This window comes from Eutrigla gurnardus (genome assembly GCF_963514095.1).
Source record: "Eutrigla gurnardus genome assembly, chromosome: 2".
Taxonomy (NCBI): Eukaryota; Metazoa; Chordata; class Actinopteri; order Perciformes; family Triglidae; genus Eutrigla; species Eutrigla gurnardus.
In genome coordinates, this window is record NC_139916.1 from 4,479,965 (window position 1) to 4,504,868 (window position 24,904).

The 24,904-nt window shown below is 42.4% G+C and overlaps 3 protein-coding genes across 4 annotated transcripts; 1 reads left to right on the forward strand and 2 right to left on the reverse strand.

The window, feature by feature from the left end:
- Positions 1 to 1,818: 1,818 nt before the first annotated feature.
- Positions 1,819 to 11,031, reverse strand: nfs1 (NFS1 cysteine desulfurase). The gene is made up of 13 exons (XM_084019523.1): positions 10,715 to 11,031; positions 9,474 to 9,550; positions 9,253 to 9,369; positions 9,069 to 9,152; positions 7,715 to 7,867; positions 7,533 to 7,626; positions 7,188 to 7,322; positions 6,595 to 6,752; positions 6,377 to 6,482; positions 4,065 to 4,146; positions 3,846 to 3,929; positions 3,560 to 3,649; positions 1,819 to 3,101 (listed from the first exon to the last, which is right to left on the reverse strand). Exons 1-13 carry the CDS (start codon positions 10,818 to 10,820, stop codon positions 3,038 to 3,040), a joined length of 1,350 nt encoding a protein of 449 aa, XP_083875649.1. The 5' UTR covers positions 10,821 to 11,031; the 3' UTR covers positions 1,819 to 3,037.
- A 1,246-nt stretch (positions 11,032 to 12,277) lies between these two features.
- Positions 12,278 to 18,793, forward strand: cUnh6orf89 (chromosome Un C6orf89 homolog). The gene is made up of 8 exons (XM_084019538.1): positions 12,278 to 12,430; positions 13,573 to 13,842; positions 14,406 to 14,574; positions 14,716 to 14,864; positions 15,741 to 15,892; positions 16,003 to 16,138; positions 16,404 to 16,527; positions 17,017 to 18,793. Exons 2-8 carry the CDS (start codon positions 13,654 to 13,656, stop codon positions 17,097 to 17,099), a joined length of 1,002 nt encoding a protein of 333 aa, XP_083875664.1. The 5' UTR covers positions 12,278 to 12,430; positions 13,573 to 13,653; the 3' UTR covers positions 17,100 to 18,793.
- A 423-nt stretch (positions 18,794 to 19,216) lies between these two features.
- On the reverse strand, positions 19,217 to 24,463 carry dram2b (DNA-damage regulated autophagy modulator 2b). Of its 2 annotated transcripts, none has more exons than XM_084019549.1 (8): positions 24,319 to 24,463; positions 22,954 to 23,136; positions 22,761 to 22,828; positions 21,988 to 22,118; positions 21,733 to 21,910; positions 21,391 to 21,473; positions 21,175 to 21,267; positions 19,217 to 20,635 (listed from the first exon to the last, which is right to left on the reverse strand). In XM_084019549.1, the coding sequence occupies exons 2-8, from the start codon at positions 23,082 to 23,084 to the stop codon at positions 20,501 to 20,503; spliced, it is 819 nt and encodes a 272-aa protein (XP_083875675.1). In that variant the 5' UTR covers positions 23,085 to 23,136; positions 24,319 to 24,463; the 3' UTR covers positions 19,217 to 20,500. The 2 variants fall into 2 exon arrangements, with proteins under 2 accessions (XP_083875675.1, XP_083875674.1); XM_084019548.1 differs by having other exon boundaries at positions 24,255 to 24,463.
- Positions 24,464 to 24,904: the final 441 nt, after the last annotated feature.

The following is a 24,904-nucleotide window of genomic DNA, read 5'->3' on the forward strand; positions in this document are numbered from 1 at the left end:
CAATATTACCATTTCTCTCAAACATTGTTCACAAATCTGTCTAAATGTGTGATAGTGAGCACTTCTGCTTTGCTGAGATAATCCATCCCACCTCACAGGTGTGCCACATCAAGATGCTGATCTGACATCATGATTAGTGCACAGGTGTACCTTATACTGCCCACAATAAAAGGCCACTCTGAAATGTGCAGTTTTGTCTCACAGCAAAATGCCACAGATGCCACAAGCATTGAGGGAGCGTGCAATTGGCATGCTGACAGCAGGAATGTCAACCAGATCTGTTGCTCGTGCATTGAATGTTCATTTCTCCACCATAAGCCGTCTCCAAAGGCGTTTCAGAGAATATGGCAGTACATCCAACCGGCCTCACAACCGCAGACCACGTGTAACCACACCAGCCCAGGACCTCCACGTCCAGCAGGTTCACCTCCAAGATCGTCTGAGACCAGCCACTCAGACAGCTGCTGAAACAATTGGTTTGCATAACCAAACAATTTCTGCACAAACTGTCAGAAACCGTCTCAGGGAAGCTCAACTGCATGCTCGTCGTCCTCATCGGGGTCTTGACCTGACTCCAGCTCGTCGCCGTAACAGACTTAAGTGGGTAAATGCTCACATTCGATGGCGTCTGGCACGTTGGAGAGGTGTTCTCTTCACGGATGAATCTCGGTTTACATTGTTCAGGGCAGATGGCAGACAGCGTGTGTGGCGTCGTGTGGGTGAGCGCTTTGCTGATGTCAATGTTATGGATCGAGTGGCCCATGGTGGTGGTGGGGTTATGGTATGGGCAGGCATCTGTTATGGACGAAGAACACAGGTGCATTTTATTGATGGCCTTTTGAATGCACAGAGATACCGTGATGAGATCCTGAGGCCCATTGTTGTGCCATACATCCATGAACATCACCTCATGTTTCAGCAAGATAATGCACGGCCCCATGTTGCAAGGATCTGTACACAATTCTTGGAAGCTGAAAATGTCCCAGTTCTTGCATGGCCAGCATACTCACCGGACATGTCACCCATTGAGCATGTTTGGGATGTGCTTGACCGGCGTATACGACAGCGTGTACCAGTTCCCACTAATATCCAGCAACTTCGCACAGCCATTGAAGAGGAGTGGACCAACATTCCACAGGCCACAATTGACAATCTGATAAACTCTATGCGAAGAAGATGTGTTGCACTGCATGAGGCAAATGGTGGTCACACCAGATACTGACTGGTTCTGAGTCCCCAGACCCCCAATAAAGCAAAAAAATGCACATTTCAGGGTGGCCTTTTATTGTGGGCAGTATAAGGCACACCTGTGCACTAATCATGATGTCAGATCAGCATCTTGATGTGGCACACCTGTGAGGTGGGATGGATTATCTCAGCAAAGCAGAAGTGCTCACTATCACACATTTAGACAGATTTGTGAACAATGTTTGAGAGAAATGGTAATATTGTGTATCTGGAATGAATTTTAGATCTTTAAGTCCATCTCATGAAAAATGGGAGCAAAAACAAAAGTGTTGCGTTTATATTTTTGTTGTGTGTATATATATATATATATATTTATATATATTTTTTTAATATATATATATATTTATTTTATTTTTTTACATTAGTTTGCAATTACTGTACACATGTATCTTTGTTGGTTGTATTAATGTCTTTGGATAACACTTCATCACTGATGTAATAATAATAATAAAGCAGGTGCTTAATTTATTTTATTATGGTATTTTTTATTGTATTATTGTCTGTTTTACATTGTGTTATTATTTAAGTTAATGCTTGTTGAGATGTTCAATAAAGAAACAAACAAAAGTGTATTGCATAAACACGAAGCAGCACTTTATTGGATGATAATGTGCATTATGAAGCGTAATAGCAGAAGACAGTAGATGGAATTTAATACATGTGACAGGAACATCCAGGAACACAATACAAGACTTTACTTAGTTTTCAACCAAATATTTCAGATGTTTGTGTTTCAGACATTCAGGATCACCTTCAGATTCCCTTCAACAACCTCGGCCACAAGATGGTCCCGAGCCTTGAAAATCAGCCGTTATCTGCAAATGAAGGCTCCAGTCTTGTAGAGCGTTCCAGACTTTAACAAAATAACTAAAAACCTCATGATGCTAACACTGCTGATGAAGTTACACGATACTGGCAATTGAAAAAGCGAGTAGAGGAAGCAAAAAACTGTTAGAGCGGGTTCTGAGACGAGAGGACGAGGTATCACACGTGAATCATCCAGTGAGAAGGTCTGACTCAAAGCATTATCAGTTAATCATTAAATCTCAGCTCAGTGAATTTCAGTCTGCTGCCCCGAGCGTCGCTGACACAACACTGTTCCTATTGTGCCGAACACGTCGACCAGAGCCTGCGAGATTAGTGACGAGCGAGGGGACGATGCTTTTATGGTGCCGCTCTGATTAACAGCCTTGCTTTCAGGATTTAAAATATTTACTCTACAACATCTTCTTTTTTTTATTCTTGTTTTGTGATTGCATCCGATATATTTCACCACATTTTTGCTGCCTCAGTAACATTATTTCCTCTGCAGGTTTCACAGTTTCATCTCTTTGTCATTTCAAGTACTTCGCATTGCTGCTGCTGAGTCATGTGACGGGCCGTAATTAAGAGCTCCTCTCTAGTGTGAACGTGTTCAGAGCTGGATTAGTAAACTGGTGATGATTGAAAATGGAGCCAGGCACACTAAGATGAACGTGACTTGGTGATACGGGGGCGACGACGTGTCGCAGAACGACATGCGACAAAGAGGGAGGTCGCCTTGAAAAACAACAACAACAACAGCAACGTCTCCCAGACGGCGCATCAAGAGGAGCTTCGTAGCTACGGGAGCTTCGTAGCTACGGGAGCTGACGCAGAGCTACAGTTACAAACCCACTTCAAGTCAGACAGGAAGTTTGTGCGTGTTTGTGTACAGGAAGGTAAAGCTAGTGCATTCCCAGAGGAATTCCCCCTGGGAATCGATCGTCGTCGTCGTCAGCAAGGACGTAAAACCGGAAGTGGGAGGAGTTTAGTGCTGCGTCCACTTGATGCCCTTCAGATCGATGCCTTCTTGAACCATCTCCCACAGCGGACTGAGAGACAGACGGACAGACAGACAGGTTATCAGGTGCTACTCACAACACTATTACCATGATAGTTCATCATTATAACAACACATAACAGATATTATTGCCACTAATTGACAAAGTAACAAGCAGGGAGAGAAATGTGTTTATGTCATCATTTCTATAATAATAATATTTTACCCACCAAGTTAATTCAGCACCTTGCAAAAGTGCTCACACCTCTTGATGTTTTTGCTATTTTTTATTTATTTAAAAAAAAAAAATTGCATTATAACCTGGAACTAAAAATTATTTATTTGGATTTTAAGTAAATGGAGCTAAATAAAATAGTCAAAATGAAAATAGCAAATCAATTACAAAATAATATAATATAAATAACAATAAAAAATAATCTGGTGCTTCCAATTAATTCAATTTGAGAACAGAAATGACGTGCAACAAACTTAGAAAATAAATAAACTCACCTCATCTCTCTGAGCCTGGCGACCTGCGTGATACATTTCTCCGCCGTGTAGTCCACTTCCTCTTCGGTGGTGAACCTGCCGATACCAAATCTACCAAACACACACAAAATACAGGTTAACATGCGTGTGCTGGAGTCAAGCCAGAGGACAGACAAGTTGTAGAGATTCATCTCCAGTTTCAGCCAGTTAGTACAAAAGTTACATAATTAATATATCATAATATGCTCACATAGATATGTTATGAAATGAAATCATAGATGTTGAAATCAGGATCTGGATGTTGTACCTGATGGAGGAGTGAGCCAGGTCTTCGTCTGCTCCGATCGCTCTGAGGACGTACGACGGCTCCAGAGACGCTGACGTGCAGGCGCTGTGAACAAACATTCACTCATCGTTATTATCGTCATACAAGAAAAAAAAAAAGAACTAAAAAAGTCAAATACACTGTGTGCATCGCTGAGGCACTGCAGGTGGCCCTGCTCCAACTAGAGACTCTGTGTCTGACCTCCCAGATGACAGAGCGATGTCCTTCAGCGCCATCAACAGGCTCTCTCCCTCCACGTAGGCAAAGGACAGGTTGACACAGCCTGAAAGGAGACAAACGGTCAGATGTGTCCATCTACTAGAGTGAGACACTTTAACACAGACCTGCAACCGAAACCTCTTAAATTCATTACATCACCCAGAGGTGCTCGGTGAATTTCACTGAGCTGTATTCACTGTGAACAGCAATGGTTGGTTTACTACAGCAGTATGAAACCAAAATAAACAGTTTTGTTGTTGAATTGTGAAAAACGGATAAAAAAAAAAAGGATGCCGAAATAACTATATAATGACGATAACTTGTAAAAAGTCTGAAGTCATGGTTTGTTTGGTCTGTCTGCAAGATGACAAACAAACAACTTTTAAAATGCTTGTTTTCTGAATGGAGTCTGGCTCTATCGGAGCTATGCTATGCTAACACTGTAGCTGCTTCATCAACACTTAAAATAACGTCATCTAGACATAAATACAACAGAGACCTTGTTGTTTGTACCGTAGACAGTCTCTGGTTTCTCCATGTGGTCTGGTCTCTGGTCTAATGTGGGGTTCTATCGTAGACCTCTGGGAGACCACAGACCGCTACCATATGTTGAGTTTCCATTTCTGGTTCACTGACGACTAGAGCTGGGTTTCGATTCAAATTTCAAGAATCGATTCGATTCCGATTTTTAAGTTTCAGAATCGATTATTTCCGATTTTCTCAGATTCCATCCGATTCGATCCGATTTCGATTCGATCCGTGGGTTAATGTTATTAAAAATGAAAAGTGTATTTGAACCGTTTCGGCTAACGTCACCATCACTGTCCGACGCCATGATTGTTTGAGTTATTTTTAGACCGAGCTCGCCTGCGTGAATTTAGTGATGCGGCGGGGGTAAAAGTTCACTGAGGGAAATGTAGAAAATAATTTTAATTAAAAAAAATCGATCATATGTCTGTTTATGTCTTGTGTTCTCAAGTATGTCTTGTATCACTCGGTGGTTTATTGTATTGTCTCACATTAAAAGAAAAAAAAAAAAGGAAAAAAAAGGAAAAAAAACGTCTTTGGACGTACGAATCGATAATCGGTCATTAATATGAGAATCGATTAAAAATCGGAAAATCGACAGGACGAGGATCTCAACTAGACTTTCGCAAATTTCTTCCTCCAGTTAAAATATTTATACTAGCATGAATAAGCAAAAATTTCACATATTCGTGTCATTCGCACTCGCCAAAAAGTGCCAAAAAATCCACTTGGCATTTGTTTTGAAGACACTTGTACATTTAGATCAAGGACTTTAAAGTTCATATTGAAATTAAAGCATGTGACAGTGGTGTGTTTTTGGTGCTCTTCTGCGCGTGTGTGTGTGTGTGTGTGTGTGTGTGTGTGTGTGTGTGTGTGTGTGTGTGTGTGTGTGTGTGTGTAAGTGTGCGTGTGTGTGCGTATGGCGTCAGAATCGTTTCATATTACTTGCGCAACTATCAACTGAACGCGTCACACCCGCGTGCTTTGACGCCTGTGCAGCACACAGCGCCTGACGTGTAATGTAGTTGCCTCATTGACTTATAATGGTCACGCGTTCACGCGCACGTTCACGCGTGATGGCTGCTGCACGCCTGTGATCACATTACGCGGAGTAACTACGCGTAACATTCATGCGTTTTTTTAAGCGAACGCACGCATTAACGCTCGCATGAAGATAATTGAACATTTTTGTCAGGCGCTCACATGTACGCGGAAACGACGTGCGCAGACTCTGTCACGCGTAACAAGAAGCGGCGTACATATGAAGCAGCGTGCGCACGTCTGTCTCTCACTGTTTGACAAATGTTGTTACGCGTTCACACGCACGTGCGGTCGCAGATTCTGATGCTGCGCGGCCGGAATTTATCTGCTGTGCGCACCTACTCCGCGTAACATGAGCGTGTAATGTAGTTGCCTCCCCTGGTTGACTGAAATGAACAGGCCAACTACATTACGCGTTCAAGTTACGCGGAGTAGGTGCGCACAGCAGATCAACTTCCGGCCGCGCAGCATCAGAATCTGCGACCGCACGTGCGTGTGAACGCGTAACAACATTTGTCAAACAGTGAGAGACAGACGTGCGCACGCTGCTTCATATGTACGCAGCTTCTTGTTACGCGTGAAATACAACCTGCGCACGACAACGCACGCATAACAAATAACCATGCGTTCACACACACGCTGCTGCGCGTCTTTCTAAGTGTTTTGACATCGATTTACCTTCATAGTGTGCGTGTGTGTGCGTGCGTGTGTGTGTGTGTGTGTACCAGGGTAGCGTTGTTCTGGATCTCCATTCATGATGACGTCAGGAAGCTCAGATGTGATCTTCTGGATCAGACGATTAGCCAGCATGGACACTCTGTGATGATCATACTGCCAACACACACACACACACGAACACAAACACACACGTTAAGTCCCAGGTTGTTTTGATTGCGTTTGTTGAGTCCAGGGATGTTTAGGTGCGTTTTTTTTTTTTTTTTACCTCCATCTCCTGCTGTGCGATGCTGCAGGCGGCTCCCAGCCCAACAGCCAGCGGGGTGGGCACGGTGCCGGAACGCAGCCCCCTCTCCTGCCCGCCACCGCTCTGCAGCGGCTCCAAGCGCACTCGGGGCCGGCGACGTACATACAGAGCTCCTACGCCTGTGTATGTACACACATGTACACACATGTACACACACACACACACACATTAACCTTTGAACTGAAACGAAAAGGTCCAGTGCACATATACGCTTACAGGAGAAGTCTCAGCGGTTTGTGATTTGCTAATCTCATCACTAGGTGGAGCCTAATCCTGCAAACTGGTCCTTTAAGATGCTTTCACTACGTTCCTTTTAAACGATATTTAGGCTTCCGGTATTCGTGTTTCTGCTGCAACTTTAACCAGTTCAGCATTTCAGCCACTTCACATTTCTATTTTAGCATCAACCACATTTTCCACCCACATAAGTTAACTTTTTCTAGTGTTAAGCAATTTGTTAAAGCCCTCTGAACTGGAATGTGCTGTACATAAAAACTGTCTCACCCAATGAGCTAACAGTTAACAGTGCATCTACAGCATATGCTACGGCTGACCTTTGGGTCCGTAGATCTTGTGGCCGCTGATGGACATCAGGTCCACCTTCCAGTCGATGACGTCGATGGGAATCTTGCCGACGGCCTGGGCGGCGTCAGTGTGGAGGAAGACTCCTTTAGAGCGACAAAGTCGACCTGTGGAGAGGAAGAGCACAGTATCAGTTAACCAAAGCAACAACTGAGTCAGATCTAACCAGTGAAAAAGGTCAAAAGGTCAGGGGGAACTGGTGAAGGCTCTACAACGTGGTCACGCCGGAGTATTAAAACATTGTTCACATTGATGTTTCAGAAACCTGATTTCTGCCTAAATGCGTGGAGGAAACGTGTTTGTGTTGCCATGGTTACCAATCTCCTTGATGGGCTGCTTGACTCCGATCTCATTGTTGACGGTCATGACTGACAACAGAGCGGTGTCGGGACGGATGGAGGCCTCCAACAGCTGAACACACACCGACACACACACACGGTTTTTAATCCACAGTCAGTGACTTCTGCACGTTCACTCTGTTCTGGTTCGGCATGCGTACCTCCAGGTCCACCAGTCCGTTCGTCTGGACCGGCAGGTAGGTGACACTGAATCCTTCAGACTCCAGAATTCGACACGAGTCCAGAACACACTTGTGCTCCGTCTGCGTGGTGATCACGTGACGCTTACTCGACTGGTAGAACCGGGCCACGCCCTGAAGGAGAGGGAGAGGTGGTGAGGGAGAGGTGGGGGTCACCGCGGATATCTGGGTTCCAAAGGTGCGTTCACAACAAATTTAAAGCAAATGTTTAAGCACATCACTGTTGGAAACAAAGACAATGCAAAGACGTCCGGCACAAAGAAGGCGACGGTCTACGGTACAAACAACAAGGTCGCTGCTGTATTTATGTCTATGCTAATTTTTTAAGTGTTGATGGAGCAGCTACAGTGTCAGCATAGTAGTAGTAGTAGTAGTAAACCTTTATTTTACCAGGCAAGAATTGCCAAGAATACATTCTTATTAAGGCAATGGCCTGGTAGGAGGTGAAAGACCTCCTAAGGGGAAGGGAGAATGGGAGTAACATTTAAAAAATAGACAATAAAACACATACAACAACAGTGACACAAAAGAAGAAAGAATAAAGACAATAAGCCAACATAATACAATGACATACCACAGAATGACAGTTAGTTTGACGTACAGTGACATACAACAAGTTATGTAAGGACAGAGACACTAAAAGTAAAAACAGTGATAGCCTACATCAGCTAGATCCAGACATTCAGAAAACAAGCGTTTTAAAAGATGTTTGGTTGTTTTCTTGCAGACAGACCTAACAAACCAAGACTTCAGACTTTTTAGAAATCGTCGCCATGATGTAGTTATTTCTGCATCTTTCTTTTATCAGTTTATTGCAATGAAATCACAACTTAATTGTTTATTTTGGGTTCATACCACTGTCGTAAAACCAGTTGATGTTGGTGCCGGGTTATTGAACATATATAGTCCCAGTTTTTACGTAAACGAAAGTAACACTGCTCGACAGTGAGGAGGAGGGAGATGCTGGAGAGTCCAAAACGGAGGATGCTATCAAACATGCACCATCCAGGTTGAACTTTACCTCCAATTTCAGAGTATAAACTTCTCCACTAAAGAGCAAAGGTAGCAGACATGAGGTGATGGTAAATAAAAACTGAAAAATAAACTGTAAGCTTATAGTCCCGTTAGGATCCGAGCTAAACTAATCAGGCTGGAGAGCTTTTTTTTTCCTTTTGAGAAGATCAGACAGCTGTTGTGAATAATTAGCGCTAGCCTACCTGGCTAGCATGTTAACAGTGAGAGGAGAGGGAGAAAAGGTGTGATGAAGAGGAGGTAGGAGGAAGAAGAAGGAGGAGGAGGAGGAGCGCAGTGAAACCTTGACGGCCATGTTGTTGGACTCGGTGGCTCCGCTGGTGAAGATGATCTCTCTGGGATCTGCTCCAATCAGATCAGCCACCTGCTGCTCCGAGACACGACACACAGTAACACACGGTTAAGGTTTTAAAAAAGAAAAAAAACCTCTCTCTCTCTCTCCGTCTGTCTGTACAGTGTCTCTCTACCTTCCTGGCCGTCTCCATGGCGGTCTCGCTCTCCCAGCCGTAGGCGTGGGTCCTGGAGTGAGGGTTGCCATAGTAATTCACCTGGTAGGGCAACATGGCGTCCAGCACCCGAGGGTCCTACACACGCAAATTCACACACACACATCCCATTACAAGAAAGTGTAAGCAATTCTATGCTAACATCATTTAGTTAAGCCTGTAACCATGACAACGATGGTTACCATGGGCGTGGTGGCCTGGAAGTCCATGTAGAGGGGGCGGGGCTCATCTCGCTCCAGTTCATGTTTCTTTATCAACTCTGCAGCACAAAACAACAACAGACAACAAGTCAGCTGGTTCCAATTACTATATGTCTGCACGAAAGTCATTGTTAAATATGCTAATGGGAATATTGTTTGTTTTCATAAACGGCCGAGGTGTGCGGCACTTTAAATGTTGATCTTGCAAGGAATTGTGGGTCGGCGTAATCTCCTTTCCTTTGGTGAAGGAAGATCCGTTGCATCCGATGCTAAAGGAGCTCTGAAAGGAAGCATTGGAGCTCCTTTACTTTGCATTTAGAGAATTTGAACGGCTCTTATCATGGCGGCCACTTGTTTACTTCCGGGTCACTTCTTCAGTTAGGAACCTTCCTAAGCAAAATAGATATTATCTAGTATAAAATCTATTATAGATATTATATATTATGTATAAATTATTATTATAGTATCTTTATATTATATTAGATACTATTCGACCGCAGTCCCAGAGGCTCGTCTGCAGTTCCATCTACCACCAAAGAGGCCGCTAGAAGCAACGTGACTCAAATCCTACGGAGTACAACTTTAATGCTTTCTAGCTGTAGATCGCTGACAATGCTACATTATGAAAAGCAAATCCATGTTGAAATCTGCGGGAGGAGAGCTAAGTTAAGTTAGCCGTTAGCAGCCAGCGAAGACCTGCTTTGGTAACAGAGGTTGCATTGAGTTCAATTATGATGCGTTCAAGCGCCATTCTATAACCATGCATATTGGAAGAAGGTAAATTATAGGTTATCCTGCTATGTTCAAATTGTAAGTCAGACGCTGAAAAGAATATCTTATTCAGAGAAAACCCAAACATACTCAAAATAAATAAATACAATTAAAAAGCTGATAGAAAATTAGATTACAATAATGTAATAACATACAAACAAACAGCTCGAAACATTAAACACGTATATCTAATAAATTATTTTAAAATCTGATAAAGCATTAAAATAGTTGAAAATTAATTTTATGTAAAGCTATAAGTGACTTGTTTTGCAAAATGTTTCTCATCTTAAAACTCGCGTCGTTAGCTAACGTTGCGTCACTCGGGTCGTCGGTGTTACGAAGTTTCCCCGTGTCCGTGCTAAAACTGCGTCACGTTGGGATTAGCTTGATGCTAGCTGCTCCGCGGCTACAAAATAAAACCACACCGACTGTTGCTCCGGTTTGCTTTTTACCTTGAGGCTGAGAGCTGGCGGCTCTAGCGTCGGAGCCCTGCCACAGAGGGAGCCTCGAGACCGGCCAGAGAAGCCGGGATGAGACGGTCCTGCCCGGGGAAAGCATCTGGACGGTGTTTCAGATGGAAGACACGCTGACCTCCGGTCACAACAGCAACACGCAGACCGCGAACACAGCGCCGGTTCGGACCGGTTTAACGTGCTGGTTTCCGGGAACACACAGAAGTAGATTTGATGTGGAAAAGACGTGAAAAAAAGAGACGTTTTGGTTGATTCCCGAAACGCTGCCGCCTGTTAGTTATATACAGTTTACAACGGTCAAGCTAATATGCTAACAAAATATACTTCCGATGGTTACTTTCAAAATAAAATATCTTCAATGTTTTTAAACTGCTAAAATATTCAATTTATTTTACTAAAACGTTTAAATAACTACAAAAATGTAATTTGTTATTTTTTTTCCCCTCGTAATATTATTTTAATTTGTATTATTATTTTATTTTATTAGTTTTCTTCGACCTCTCTGCTATTCGATCGTGTGTCTCTCTGCAGCTTGACGTAGCTCGGTGTCGCTGCTTATAAAAACAAAAACGGAAACAAGGGGCGGGACTTCCTCTAGACAGACTGAGCTCTCACTGGCCGATATGTGTTGTTTTGGTCCGGTTCCGACACCCCCTTTCCGTCCTGTGATTGGTTACATCCAGGACCTTATGAAACGTGGGTTCAGCCAAAGTTCAGTTAAAACATTAAAAAAGAAAGAGAAACAAAGATTTACATCTTGGCACGATCGGCAAATAAATGAAAAAAAAAATGTATTCTCCAACGTCTCTTCAGTGGAATTTTGTCTTGCAGCCAAGTAAATTCTAGGACACAGAAAATGAGTCAAACATAATAAAATCCATAAATACACGAGGTGGCAACAGGAAACTCCTGTTATGCCTGAAGTTTGAACTAATCATCGTGAACATTAAAAATTTGTTAGCCTGAGAAATAAAGGATGTTTTCAGTTTTTACTTTGGAAGTCTATATTGTAGGAGCTCAGATTATCCATACAGAGGATGAGGAGGACATTGTTAAAATCACTCTCTTACAACAGAAACAGTTGAGGCAGTGTACCACCAATCATCTTACTGGCCACTCTAATTCTTGTGGCTTGACTCAACGATGACCTAAGTTGATTAAGATGTTTTTCTAATGGTTTGGTATTTCTCCCACGAACAATGTATCCACAAGCCTGATTGTGTAAAAGTATTGCACCCGACCATCAGTGATTTTCAAGTCCTCTTACTCCAGATTACATCAGTTCCCTCCTCACATATATATCCTAAACAAATCATTGGGTTCTGATGACTCTCAGATTATTCCTCCATATTTACTGAACATGTTTTGTAGAACATACATTACCAAGAGAAATCACCCTCTTTTAAAAGAGACTGATTTAAGGAAAAGTATCTATATTTACTTCTTTCCTGCATAATCGCTTGTTCCCCTCCAGTCCGGTTGGTGGCGGTAATGTACCTCTGCGCTGTTTATTTGACAACCTGCAATAAATACAACGAAGAAGAAGAAGCAGCGGCATCCACATCCGGGGCCGTTTCTTTGAGGTAGCCATGTCCAAACTAGCAAGGAAGTTTATCTGAAAAATACATTATATTTTCACAGGTAACGTGAAAAAAGGAGCGATCGTCCCACAACGGCGGCGGGTGTCACTTTAAGGTGAGGCTTTCACTCTTCTAGAGTTTTCTTTGGGTGACGTAATCTTAACGCGTTTAAGGCTAACGAGCACAAGCTAACGTGTCAGTTCACCTGCTGTGTGACTTTTACGTTAAAACGTTGCTAAATCACAAATCCTTATTTTTAAGTGATCTCCTTTTTTTTTTTTTTAGTTAAACACAAATAATAAAACAATCTTGAATTAGTTCATCGTAAACATATCCCTGCATAAATAAATGATTAATAAAAACATTTAAATGGAAACATTGTGTAAATCTGTTTTTATTACATCATACTACCTGCATTTTGGGTCTATTTTTCACCTTTATAACAATCTAGACAGCTTTCTGCAGTCACTCGTGATGATATTGTGACTGTGGATTACATCTGACACCAGTCGACTGTTTACATATTCATACTTCATGCTTTAATAAGGTAAGAATGGTAGTTGTTTCTACTATTCTGCTTTTGACAAACACAGTTTTGTTCTTCTGTGACTGATGACCATAAAAGTTTCTTACCTTCACCACTAAACCCTGAACTGCAGCGTGTTTTTGTGAAATGTGTCACAATGTTATTTAGGTTTTGGTTTGCATCATATTTAAACTCCAGTTCTTCAGATACTGAGTTGAGAAAAAAAATCTTCTACCTGTTGAGAATGAACCTGTTTGTATGAGTGACTCTTCCACACAACAAAGGACGGCAAACACGCAGCCTCACAGCAAACACAACCATGATCGTGTATAATAATTAACATGACGTCCAGAGGAGTCAAAAGTACAGACATCCTATACACTCAAGTAGAATTACAGTTACATGTGTTCAAAAAGACTCTTGTGAAAGTAGAAGTACTGATTCAACTTCTTACACTCTAGTAAAAGTGACAAAATACAGGCACTGACATGTACTCAAAGTAAAAAGTATCCCTATGAAGGACATTTCTACTGGCTGTTATATTAATAAGAAAGCCTGTTTTGATAATGTACAGATATTTGTTTTAAATTGTTGAGGCCGGGTTAAAGTTTTCAGAAAAATGAATACTCAAGTAAAGAATCAAGATACCTACTGAAGTACACTAACAAAGTATTTGTACTTCGTTTTGAAAGTCATGACATGGCAGTTAACATTTCGGGTGGACTTTGCAGGTGACGCCATGCTCCGGGAGCCAGCGGCAGCTGAAGATCGACGTGTTTGAGGGAGAAGCTGCCGCCCCTGCTGCTGTCGTCATGGGAACAACGATGAGCGAGCCGTGCATCTACGACAAACTGTCCGAGAGCATAGACATCCTTCGCCAGTCCGGCTACCGCTACGGCATGTCGGAGAGGGAGATCGAGAGGTTCATCAAGCAGGTCCTGGAGACCAACGAGCCCAGGAGAGAGCCGCCCCAGTTCCCCATCCTGAGAGCCACCATAAAGGTCCGGCCTGCACCCGTCACACTGCTGAAAACCTCCAGTCCTCAGAAATAACCATCAATGAATCACTGAACGCCTTCATCACGGCAAAGTACTATATGGGACGATTAAAAAAAAACACAAGTTGATTGTGGTGAATTTCCATTATCGGGTTAATCATAAATAATATAAAATAATACATTTTAATGTCCTCCCGTGACTAAAAGTACTCAAATGCTGATTACAGCCTCTTGATAAACGAGGATTTGGTTCCTTTTTAGGAGTTGTTTGTTGCGTTTTTTTAAAGTTTGTCACATGTAACAGCTCCTTTGTTTGAAGTTCTTCCTCGTCTTTTCACTTTGGAAAGTCCGTCTTTGTATTACTTATTCGTCCACTGCAGCTCAGCAATCAAACAGTACAGGAATTCCAAACTAAAAAGACTGCTGAAGCCTCACATTGGACTCAAAATCGAGTTAGGAAGCGATCACGTGATACAGATCCAACTGCTAGACTAAAATAAATCCCACGCCCGTTGTGGGAAAATACGGAGAGTATAAGCGTGGCTAATGACCCTGTTGTCTCTGCAGTTTGTGGTGGCAGTGGGCTTCCTGCTGGTGGTGGTCTTGGCCTTCACGTACCCTCAGAGCGCCCCTCAGCTGGGTCTGGTCAACCTGGGCTGCTGCTACAACTGGTCGTCCCCCCTCAGCCACGTCCGCCTGCTGTCCCTGCCCATCGCCAAGAAGTACAACCTGCAAGGTCTGAAGCACGAGCTCTGTTTCTGAAAAAATACCAATATGAATTTGACTTGTAGTTTGTTTATAGTAGTGTGTGTGTGTGTGTGTGTGTGTGTGTGCGTGTGTGCGCGTGTGTGTGTGTGTGTGTGTGTGTGTGTTGTAGGTTTCCATGAATGGTGGAGTGCTGGATCTCTCAGGCAGAATCTGGTCAACTGTTCAGGCTGTGCAGAGATCTCCTCAGTGCTGGAAGTCCCCGAGAGCCTCAGGGGGACGGTGACTCTGCGACGGGGGCCACAGCTCGTCCTGCTAAAGGTCAGAGGTCAAACCCAGCCTGGGTTTAAGACTCTTCACTTTGGCTTCAGTTCTTTAGTAAATAAACTTGAAAGTTGCTCAAGATGGCTTCTGCTTGTTAATCGTGGTCTGTTCTTGTTCATGCCGGTCTCTGCTTGTTCATGCTGGTCTCTGTTTGTTAATCGTGGTCTGTTCTTGTTCATGCTGGTCTCTGTTTGTTCATGCTGGTCTCTGTTTGTTCATGCTGGTCTCTGCTTGTTCATGCTGGTCTCTGCTTGTTCATGCTGGTCTCTGCTTGTTCATGCTGGTCTCTGTTTGTTCATGCTGGTCTCTGTTTGTTCATGCTGGTCTCTGCTTGTTCATGCTGGTCTCTGCTTGTTCATGCTGGTCTCTGTTTGTTAATCGTGGTCTGTTCTTGTTCATGCTGGTCTCTGTTTGTTCATGCTGGTCTCTGTTTGTTCATGCTGGTCTCTGCTTGTTCATGCTGGTCTCTGCTTGTTCATGCTGGTCTCTGCTTGTTCATGCTGGTCTCTGTTTGTTCATGCTGGTCTCTGCTTGTTCATACTGGTCTCTGTTTGTTCATACTGGTCTCTGTTTGTTCATGCTGGTCTCTGCTTGTTCATGCTGGTCTCTGCTTGTTCATGCTGGTCTCTGCTTGTTCATGCTGGTCTCTGTTTGTTCATGCTGGTCTCTGCTTGTTCATGCTGGTCTCTGTTTGTTCATGCTGGTCTCTGTTTGTTCATGCTGGTCTCTGCTTGTTCATGCTGGTCTCTGTTTGTTCATGCTGGTCTCTGTTTGTTCATGCTGGTCTCTGTTTGTTCATGCTGGTCTCTGCTTGTTCATACTGGTCTCTGTTTGTTCATGCTGGTCTCTGCTTGTTCATACTGGTCTCTGCAGGGCGGGGAGTCCCTCGCTGTCCAGCGGCAGCAGCTTGAGGAGCTCTACTTGGCCCATTCAGGCTCCATGTCCATTCTGCTGGAGGAGGAGGACGGTCTGCCGAACCACCACCTGGGCCTCCCTCAAGGACCCGCCAACTTCACTCTGCTCTGGTACACACTTCTGTTCTAATTAGAGGTCTTCACTGGTCTACTCGGGTTCAGTCTACTGTCTCTGCAGGAGGTAATGAAACTGGACTAATGGATAACATGATTGATTGCAGGAGGTTCAGCTCTGGGACCAGGGAGAAGGTTTTGAGGTGGCTCTTCCCGAAGGCTGAGCTTTGCCCCCTGCTGGACAGCGCAGGGACCATCGTGCAGCGCTGCCTGGTCACCCACAGCACGAACTCACAGAGTAAGGTGAGTCGTCCCGACAACGGGGGAGTAAACGGGAACACAGAGGTGTTGGTGCTGACGGCAGTGAAGGACAGAACCAGGAAGTAAGAACCGGGTTGTGAAAACCAGAAAACAAAAAAAATCTGCACATGAATTAATAGCTTTTCCCTCGATTTAGTAGTTCAAGTACACTTCTTTTTTCCACGACAGATGATGGATCGATTTAAAAGAGTTGCTTATCACTCACCACAAATGAACCCTCTAACCTTTGACCCGTGTCGTGTTCCAGGGTGTCGGGGTGTTCGGCTGGCTGGTGGTGGGGGAGGGGCTCCCGACGGTTCGAGTTCTGCCCGTTCAACGCTGTCAGAAACACTGCAGCTCCTTCAACCTGTGGCTGACACCTGGAGACATGGGTAACGCCCCTTTTTAATCCACGGACCCATTTAAACACGTCAATACACAGATTTATATGTAAAAAATATCATCCCATTTCCCAATAAGTATATGAATATATGTAAATATTCTTTTGTGTGCTGTTTTGATATAATATATAAATTAGTGAATTAGTAACACTGATCATTTTTCCCACAATTCATTAAAACGTATTGCACAAGCAAATATATAGGAAAAAACAGACTACCAAGAACGTTTATATACATAATATTTATCTATATATTATATAACAGATGAATAAATCTCATTATCTTGTGCATATCAATTAGGATAATGTTTTTGTGCACAAGTAAAGCAGAGAATATTTTCTTCTGATTAACAAAGCAAACTATTTAATAACGGACAGTGTGTCATCATAAAAATAAACAGAACTGTACCATCTGTTCTCCTGATGGTTAAAAGCAAGCCGCTGAATGTAACGTGTCAGTGATGGTTGTTCTCTCCGGTAGTGTACGCCGACCCTCGCTACTGGCAGATGGAGCTGTTCCCCGGCCGAGGCCAGAACATCATCTGTGACGGATCGGCCTTTTAACCTTTGGGTGGAGCGACGAGGAGGACGACGAGTTCTCAGAGCTGGCCGTCCTTTCCGTGGCCTCGCCACACCGATGCCTTACGACTTCTTTTGTTTTCTCCTGGCGGCTCCGTCCGACGATCCTCCCAGCATCCTTAGAGAACTGGAAACCACGGCCGACCTGACTCCAGCTTTGAGGGAGGAAACGGGGAATCGCCTGCAGGTTTCAAGGACTGAGATCTTCTGGATGTGCTGCGTCGTGCCATAGCGTTTAACACGGTTCATCAGACTTTTGGGCGTCCGAAGGCAGTAAAACGTCTTCATGTGTGTGGATGAAAATGTTTGGTCATACTGGACATCTTAAATGTTAACTGCCCTCCCAAACAGAAAACAGCGGACGTGAACCTGCGGCTCACACGCTGCTTATTCTTCTTATCATTTTATCACCAATGGAGACTTTTTGCAGTGCATTCTGGGAACCTTGGGATTCATTTCGGTGTCTGGATGTTCACGACCTTCTGCCTTTCCGAGAAACACCTGCAGCTCCACCTCTCTTCATCTCTTCAGCTCCTCGATGTTAAAGGGCCAGTTCACCAAAGTTACAACAGTCGTATCGAGAACAAACTTATTGGATCACATATATTGTTTACTTGTTTCTGTAAATTAGCATCTAGGCCTGTTTGGTTGCCCACATATTAACCATAAACGAGATATCACATTTTACTCACATTAGTGCCCTTACAAGACGTTTTTACTCAATCGTTTTAAAGAGATTTTAATCACAGCTCACTCTCTGCAGTAAGGTGTTCAGACCTCAGCTGAGAATTACATTTAATTAATATGAACAGCAAAGTAAATTCATGAGTGATGTTGAAACTTTTTGCAGTTTGAGACATTAATTTAAAAAATTACAGCGCTCACGACTTAAAAACTGTATTTAAAAGTGTATTTGTATTTATTTGTGTATTGATTATTTTAAAACGATTAATGATTCAAAGCTTGAACACATCTTCACGGGTTTTAACTAAATAGTTCTGTCAGTTGTTACTTCTGTGTGGAAGCAGAAATCTAAAAAACAATCTGATGATTGAACAATCTAATTTTGGGTGGATTGATCCTTTAACAACAAATAGTTTGTTTTCATCTTCATTGTCTTTTTTTACTGATTTTAAAGACAAAGCTGCTTCTCTGATTTCAATGTTATTTATTGTTATTGTATGTATATTAATGTTCAAGCCATTCATAGTAATGTGTTGTAACATAATAAGACTTTCATCTCTTGTGATCGATCGTTATATTTGGTGAATAATCAGGGTTTCAACGTCCCTGCGTCTGAATATTATTAAATCAGTTTGCCAAAGTTCAAATCTGAGTTTTTACTGTTCGGTAATTTTCATTTTGTTTAGTTCGGAGGCCGTTTGAACAGAATTAGGGAGCGAATGTGTTGTTTTTCTGGTTTTTTTAGGGGTTTTTTTTGCATTGACATGTCATAAAGTTATGAGGAAATGAAAACGTCGTGTATTTGTGGGGATTTTTTTATTGGTTTCTGAAGCTTTCAGTTTTTGAAAAAAGAGGCGACTTGTGTTTTTAATAAATCATTCTCCCAAAATTATTTATGAAGCAATTTAAGATAACATGATGTTGTTTAACTGGAAACATTTAGCATTACTAATAATAAACAATCATTTGGATAGAATCACATTTTTTCCCCATCATGACACCTGCCAGGCTCTATATTCTGTATTTGATTGTTTGTATGCAATAAACTGGGCAGTTATTCTTCCAGTTCACCAGACACCGGAGGGACTGGCCCAGTTTGTGAATCCCAGAAGACTTGAGAGAGTTTCAGTGATATAATTGGGTCGTAGTGTTTCTAGAATCGGATCGGAGGAGACTGAATGTGTTATATGCGAGTTGTTTTGGCCACAGACCTGTTGATAGCAGCTGATCAGAGAACAGCTGATGACGAGCTGCCGGCAGAAGAACCTCGACCCGTTAGAGCGGCGAGTAAATCTCAACTTCAACCTGAAACCAGTCCGTTGATCCGTTGAGAACATCAAAACATTGATTAGTGCAGCTTTAAATCAAATTATATGAGCACAATTTAACAGAGACAAAGTGTGACCATAGCAACGGCAAACAGGAAATAGACCTTTATTAGTCTCAACATGAATAACATACAGTACAATGTACAGTAGCAAGAAGGATTTTATCTGATTAAATATGCAGATATGTAATAGACAGATATGTAATAGACAGCAGGATAATTAAACATTTAAAAATAATTGTAGTGGTGTCAGCGGTATCTGCAGCTCTGATTGGTCAGCTGTCTTTGATTAAAAACTTTTTGACCACATATAAAAACGATCTCTCTCTTCTCCTCGTACGGAGTGCTGCAGGAATGACGGATTATTGTAGATCAATCTCTCTAGCAAAACACACGTTTATGATGCCTAAACATTTTGAATTTTTAAAGCGTGATACAATTGGTAAAAGCTTCAAAAGTCACAAGAGGAGTATTTAAAGATGCATTTCAGGTGGTGAAACAAAACGTTAAAATCTCTAAAACTTGTAAACCACAGAACGTCTCTCACAGGGTCCCAACTCTGATACAGATATCAGATTCCCTGACTTTCACTGACTAAGCAGCTGATTTTCCAGGACCTATGATGAGGTTAAAAACAGGCCTTCTTTGTGTTGATCAGACAACAAACAGCATTTTAAACCGATTCATTTGTGAGCTTTAAGGACAAAACTTGAAAGTTCTCACTGCTTGAATGGATATTGTTATTTGTTGTTGATGAAAACAAGTAACCATGACAGCCTGTCTATGAAATAGGGGGGAACTCGTAAAAATATCCAGATAAATACAGCATGGGGGGAAATATTAGATTTTGATAAATGGCGACTAAAATTTAAATATGCTACGAACAAAATGACCTGATATTCCACAGCTTGGCCCAAAAATGATCAAATCTTCTGACTTTCCCCACCTGGAAAATACCTTTTTAAAATCCCCTGATATTCCAGAAATTCCCAGACCCGTGTGACGCCTGATTTCATGCATCTTAAAAAAAAAAAACCCATGACGTGGGGACAGGAAGTGCAAAAATGCTGACTCATTTCCTGGGTTGAGGACATTCCTGCAGCGCTCCACTCACCTCGGCCACTTTTGGTTTCATTTGTCCACGTTTGCCTCCATCGTATGAGACGAAACTTGGACGAATAAAACCCAAACTATTTGACCGGATAGATACCACCAAGTCTGGTGAGGCGAGGGGACGAGAGGACACGTTTTGGGTGAACTGACCCTTTAAAAAGCCGGCCCCTCCACCTTTAAGAAAGTCTTTAAGAAAAGCTTTAAAAATGTTATCAGAAAAAGTGAAAAGAGGTGTAAAAGCGGGCGGATGCTCTGAAGCCGGTCACGTTCCTCCCGACAGCAGTGGAGACGTCTCAGAGGCGTCGCGTTTGTGATGCGGCTCAGGGGCGCCACCATGTGGCCAAGTGTCGTACAGGTGGCTGCTCTTCATATCTACTTCTGCTCGCAAATTAATTTTCTTTAAGAAGAAAAAAAGATACAACATGAAAAGTTAGGAAACCCAGATGTTCTTAAGGTATATTTGCTAAACAGCTACTACTTTACTCAGACGAGGACCTAAGACTTTTTTCTATTTTTTCACTCTTACTTTATCGGCAATATGTTGTGGTTTCTTTCTTTCGCTAAATGTACTTATTGTAAGTCGCTTTGGACAAAAACGTCTATTAAATGCCCGAAATGTAATGTTTAATAAGAGTTTAAAGAAATAACTTGAAATGTTTTCTCATTCTCTTTGTTTCAGATGATGAGATGTGAAGACGGAGAGAAATCTCATGTCCGTGTGTGAAGTAGCTTAGCATAAACACTGAAAGCGGGGGGAAATGTTAGCCTCGCTCCGTGCAAAGTTAAATAAACACCTGCGAACATCTCTGAAGCTCAATTATCACCATGTTGTATCCCGTTTACTGGTGCCGGAGTATTTATGTAATCAAATGTAATTCTCTTTGTCCGGCCGTTACCATGACAACAAAACTAAATGGGCTGCAGAGAGAAACGTACCTGGAAATCTCTGATGTAGGTGAGGAAGAAGCTGATGAAGGAGAAGGCCAGAGACCATTCAGACACGGTGCTGACGATGTGAGCCGTGTAACCCTGAAGAGACACAAACAAAAGAGCTGCGTTACCAACCGAAATGATTCGGTATCTTAGTGAAGAACGTTCAGACGTTCAGAGATGTTTGTGTTTTATCACGACTGTATTTTAAGTCTAACTGACCGTCTCTCCAGGAGTCCAGTGCAGCTTGTTGGGAACGTCCACTCCTGGTAAACTGCTGTACATGATGACTGATGATACGAACACTGAGAGGACGCCGTTAAGGATTTAAAACAGGAAGTGGGTTTCAGGACGCAGCTGGTATTCTGATTAACAATGACAAGCATGTTTCCGGTGCAGTTTAATAAACTCACGTTTCCACCGGTAAATGGAAAAAAATAAGAATAGTTATAGTTTTCTAACCATTGTTTTTTTGCATGATAATTTACTTTAAGTATCAAAATAGCTGTTTTTCTTATCGGTGCAGCTCTGGGGGGAATCAGCCGCCACGGCGTTTAAGGATACTGCTGATGATGCTGCTGAGGGTCCAGAGTCCGACGCCGAGCCGGACTAGGTAGGTGGTCCTGCTGTGGACCTGAGGCTGCATGCGACGCGACAGCAGCGTCTGGACCAGGATGTAGAGAGCCCCGATCCCGAAGGTCAGCACCGCCCCCACCAGGTGCATGGAGAACAGCGTGGTCTTCTGCTCAGACACACACACAGTTTCACTGCTGACACTTCACACACACACACACACGATCCAGGACCAGCAGCGCTCACCTGGAAGTTGGCGACCACGCACATCCCGAAGGAGCTGATGAGGCCGAGCAGCAGCCCGAAGCGGTTCAGTAAGTTGCCTTCACCCGTAAGAGCCTCCACCTGTTTGTAACGCACATACACCGTGGCTATACCTACACACACACACACACACACACACACACACACACATATAACTAAATATATATTCTTTTTTTTAGCATAAACAAACATTTTTGTAGAAATTCCACAAAATTAGTAAATAAACACAAACTTTAAAACAGCTGTACAATAAAATGATCAATAAAGTTAAGATATTAAACTATTACTAACAACTAACTAACTACTGACGATATAAATCAAATTATCATGAAGAAAACAGGAATTATTGTCGTTATCGAATGATCTTCCCGCCGTTTATGTTCATAAAATAGTAACTCTTGACATCAAGGGTCCAAAACATTAAAGTTTATTGTCATAGAACAGGAAATCCTCACATTAAAGAAGTTGGAATCAATTAATTAGTCATCCAAATTGTTAATACTATTGATTGATCCTTTAAATCTCTTCCTGCACCGTTTTACTCATGTAAATGTAGTTTAGTAAATAGTAAATGTATGTAGTTTAAATTGTTTTGTCCTTAGAAATCCATCGCCTGTGATTTGAGGACATTAAACGAAGCAAACCATGCATCATCCCAGGAACCTGAATGAGACTATTTTAGACTATGTAGTTTCACATAGAGTGTGTGTGTGTGTGTGTGTGTGTGTGTGTGTGTGTGTGTGTGTGTGTGTTACCTAAAAAGGCAGACACATCCAGCATGATGCCGAACACACACCTCTCTGGTGCCATCGTTCCCGTGTCGCTGCAACGCAGAACAAAGTTCATTAAAGAGAAGTTTGGGTTATTTTAATAAAGAGAAAAGTGTGTGTGTGTGTGTGTGTGTGTGTGTGTGTGTGTGTGTGTGTGTGTGTGTGACCAGACTCAGACCTGATGTACGGCACCAGAGGATCCACGTGTCTCAGCACCACCGCTGTGATGTAAGCGAAGACAAACGACGCCGCCGTCCAGATGACGAGCGCCGCCGGCAGGAAGCACAGACCCTGCTGGAACCACCACATGGTCTCCTACGGTCTGTGTGTGTGTGTGTGTGTGTTACTGGTTCACGCTGGCCTGAACACACAAACAGAGATACACACATTGATATATACAAACAGCAGCAACATACAATTTGTACATTAACAATCAAAGATGAGTATAAAGTTACATTTATTCCATTGTCTGAATAAATTGAACTTTTATCAGCCTGGAATCAAATAATAGAAGAACTTTCCCATGAGCATCTAATAATATCTGAATATAACATCTGTCTTTCTTTCTTTCTTTCTTTGGGCTTAAACATTTGTATTCGATTTCGGCAAATACTGTCAGGTTCCTACTTTATTATGATTATTTGTGCTTTTTATATGTTTTATTGTAGTTAATACATTAAAAAAACAAGACATCTGAAGACTTCCCCTTAGGCTCGTGATGTTTTACAGGATTGACCATTTTGTTTCTTGTAATAGACAAAACTATTTATTGTCTACTCCAGACAAATTATCTGCAGATGTTGTTGATTAACAGCCTGTTATTTAATTAATATGAAGGTTGAAGAGGAATAAATGCTCCCATTATCCTCGTTTCTTTGTTTTCCAAATGCTGATCGATCACAAGACATCAATTAAAACACCACTGATGAGACTAAATGTGTTTACGTGACTCTCTGAGAGGCAGCATTTCTCTACAAATTAACCCACTAATAGTCTCTCCAACCCGCAGCTTCAGCGGGGACACATTTAACTAAAAATAATTTAAAAAAAAGACAAAACATTAATACATTTCAGGAAGTGAAACAAAGTCAGAGCCAGGTCGTTAAAATGAGCAGTTTCGCTTATACTCTGATGGGGAACGAGGCTCCCGCGCACCAAACTCCATTTAAAAAAGTGGCAATTTAAACATTTTCAACGACAACAACAACAAAAAAGAAGTTAACGCGTCTCTCACGATAAATACAACAGCAAAACACTGACAGTGAAGTATCCGCCACACACACATCAACATTAAGCTAACATAGCTGGTTAAATGTCGTTTTCCAACAGCACAAATATTGTGGCTAGCAGCTAGCTAGCTAACGTTAGCTATGCTGAATTAGATAAATGAGCCAATATTAGCGTTTTATTTCGGCCCTTTGAAATCGCTGTATGTGAGGAAATGACATCATGTGAACCGAACCAGTGACAGAAACTCACGTTGTTTAGAGTCCTCCGGAGACCATAATCTTCCTGCTTCGGCTAAACTCCCTTAATTACTTACTTTTTAACCCGGACTCTGGTATTCAGGTCTCCGTCAAATGTCTCGCTGGGTCTACCGCGACGGTCGTGGGACACACTCCCATAAAAAAAACACTAGTTTAGAAGTTGTCGCAGCGTCGCCACTGACTAGACATCCCCCTGACGGCTAAGAGTGAAGCGCGCATGCGCACGTCAACCGCAGACACAAACATCCTGGTTCTCTCTGCCCTGAACTTTGCCCCAAAGGCGAGAAAACATGCGACGGTACCAGGGTCATTGTGGGTAACGGGAATACATAAAAACGGAACCGGGGGAGGGTTCGGGAAAAAAACGTTCAATGTTTATGTAATTTATGAGGTGGAAAAATCTGATATTTTCTTAGATTCAAGAGGTAAATTTCCAAGAAAAATGAATCACAAATTTCCTACAAACAACTCACAAACGTATGAGAAAAAAACCTCACATTTCTGGGAAAAATCTTGAATATTCTCTGTGATTATGAAGTTGTAAATGTGCCAATAAAAAACAAAAACCCTCATTTGTTGTGTACGATGCTTGATCTAGCAATCTGGACTTTGAAGAGAAGTTGCCATGAATTGGGCCGATTA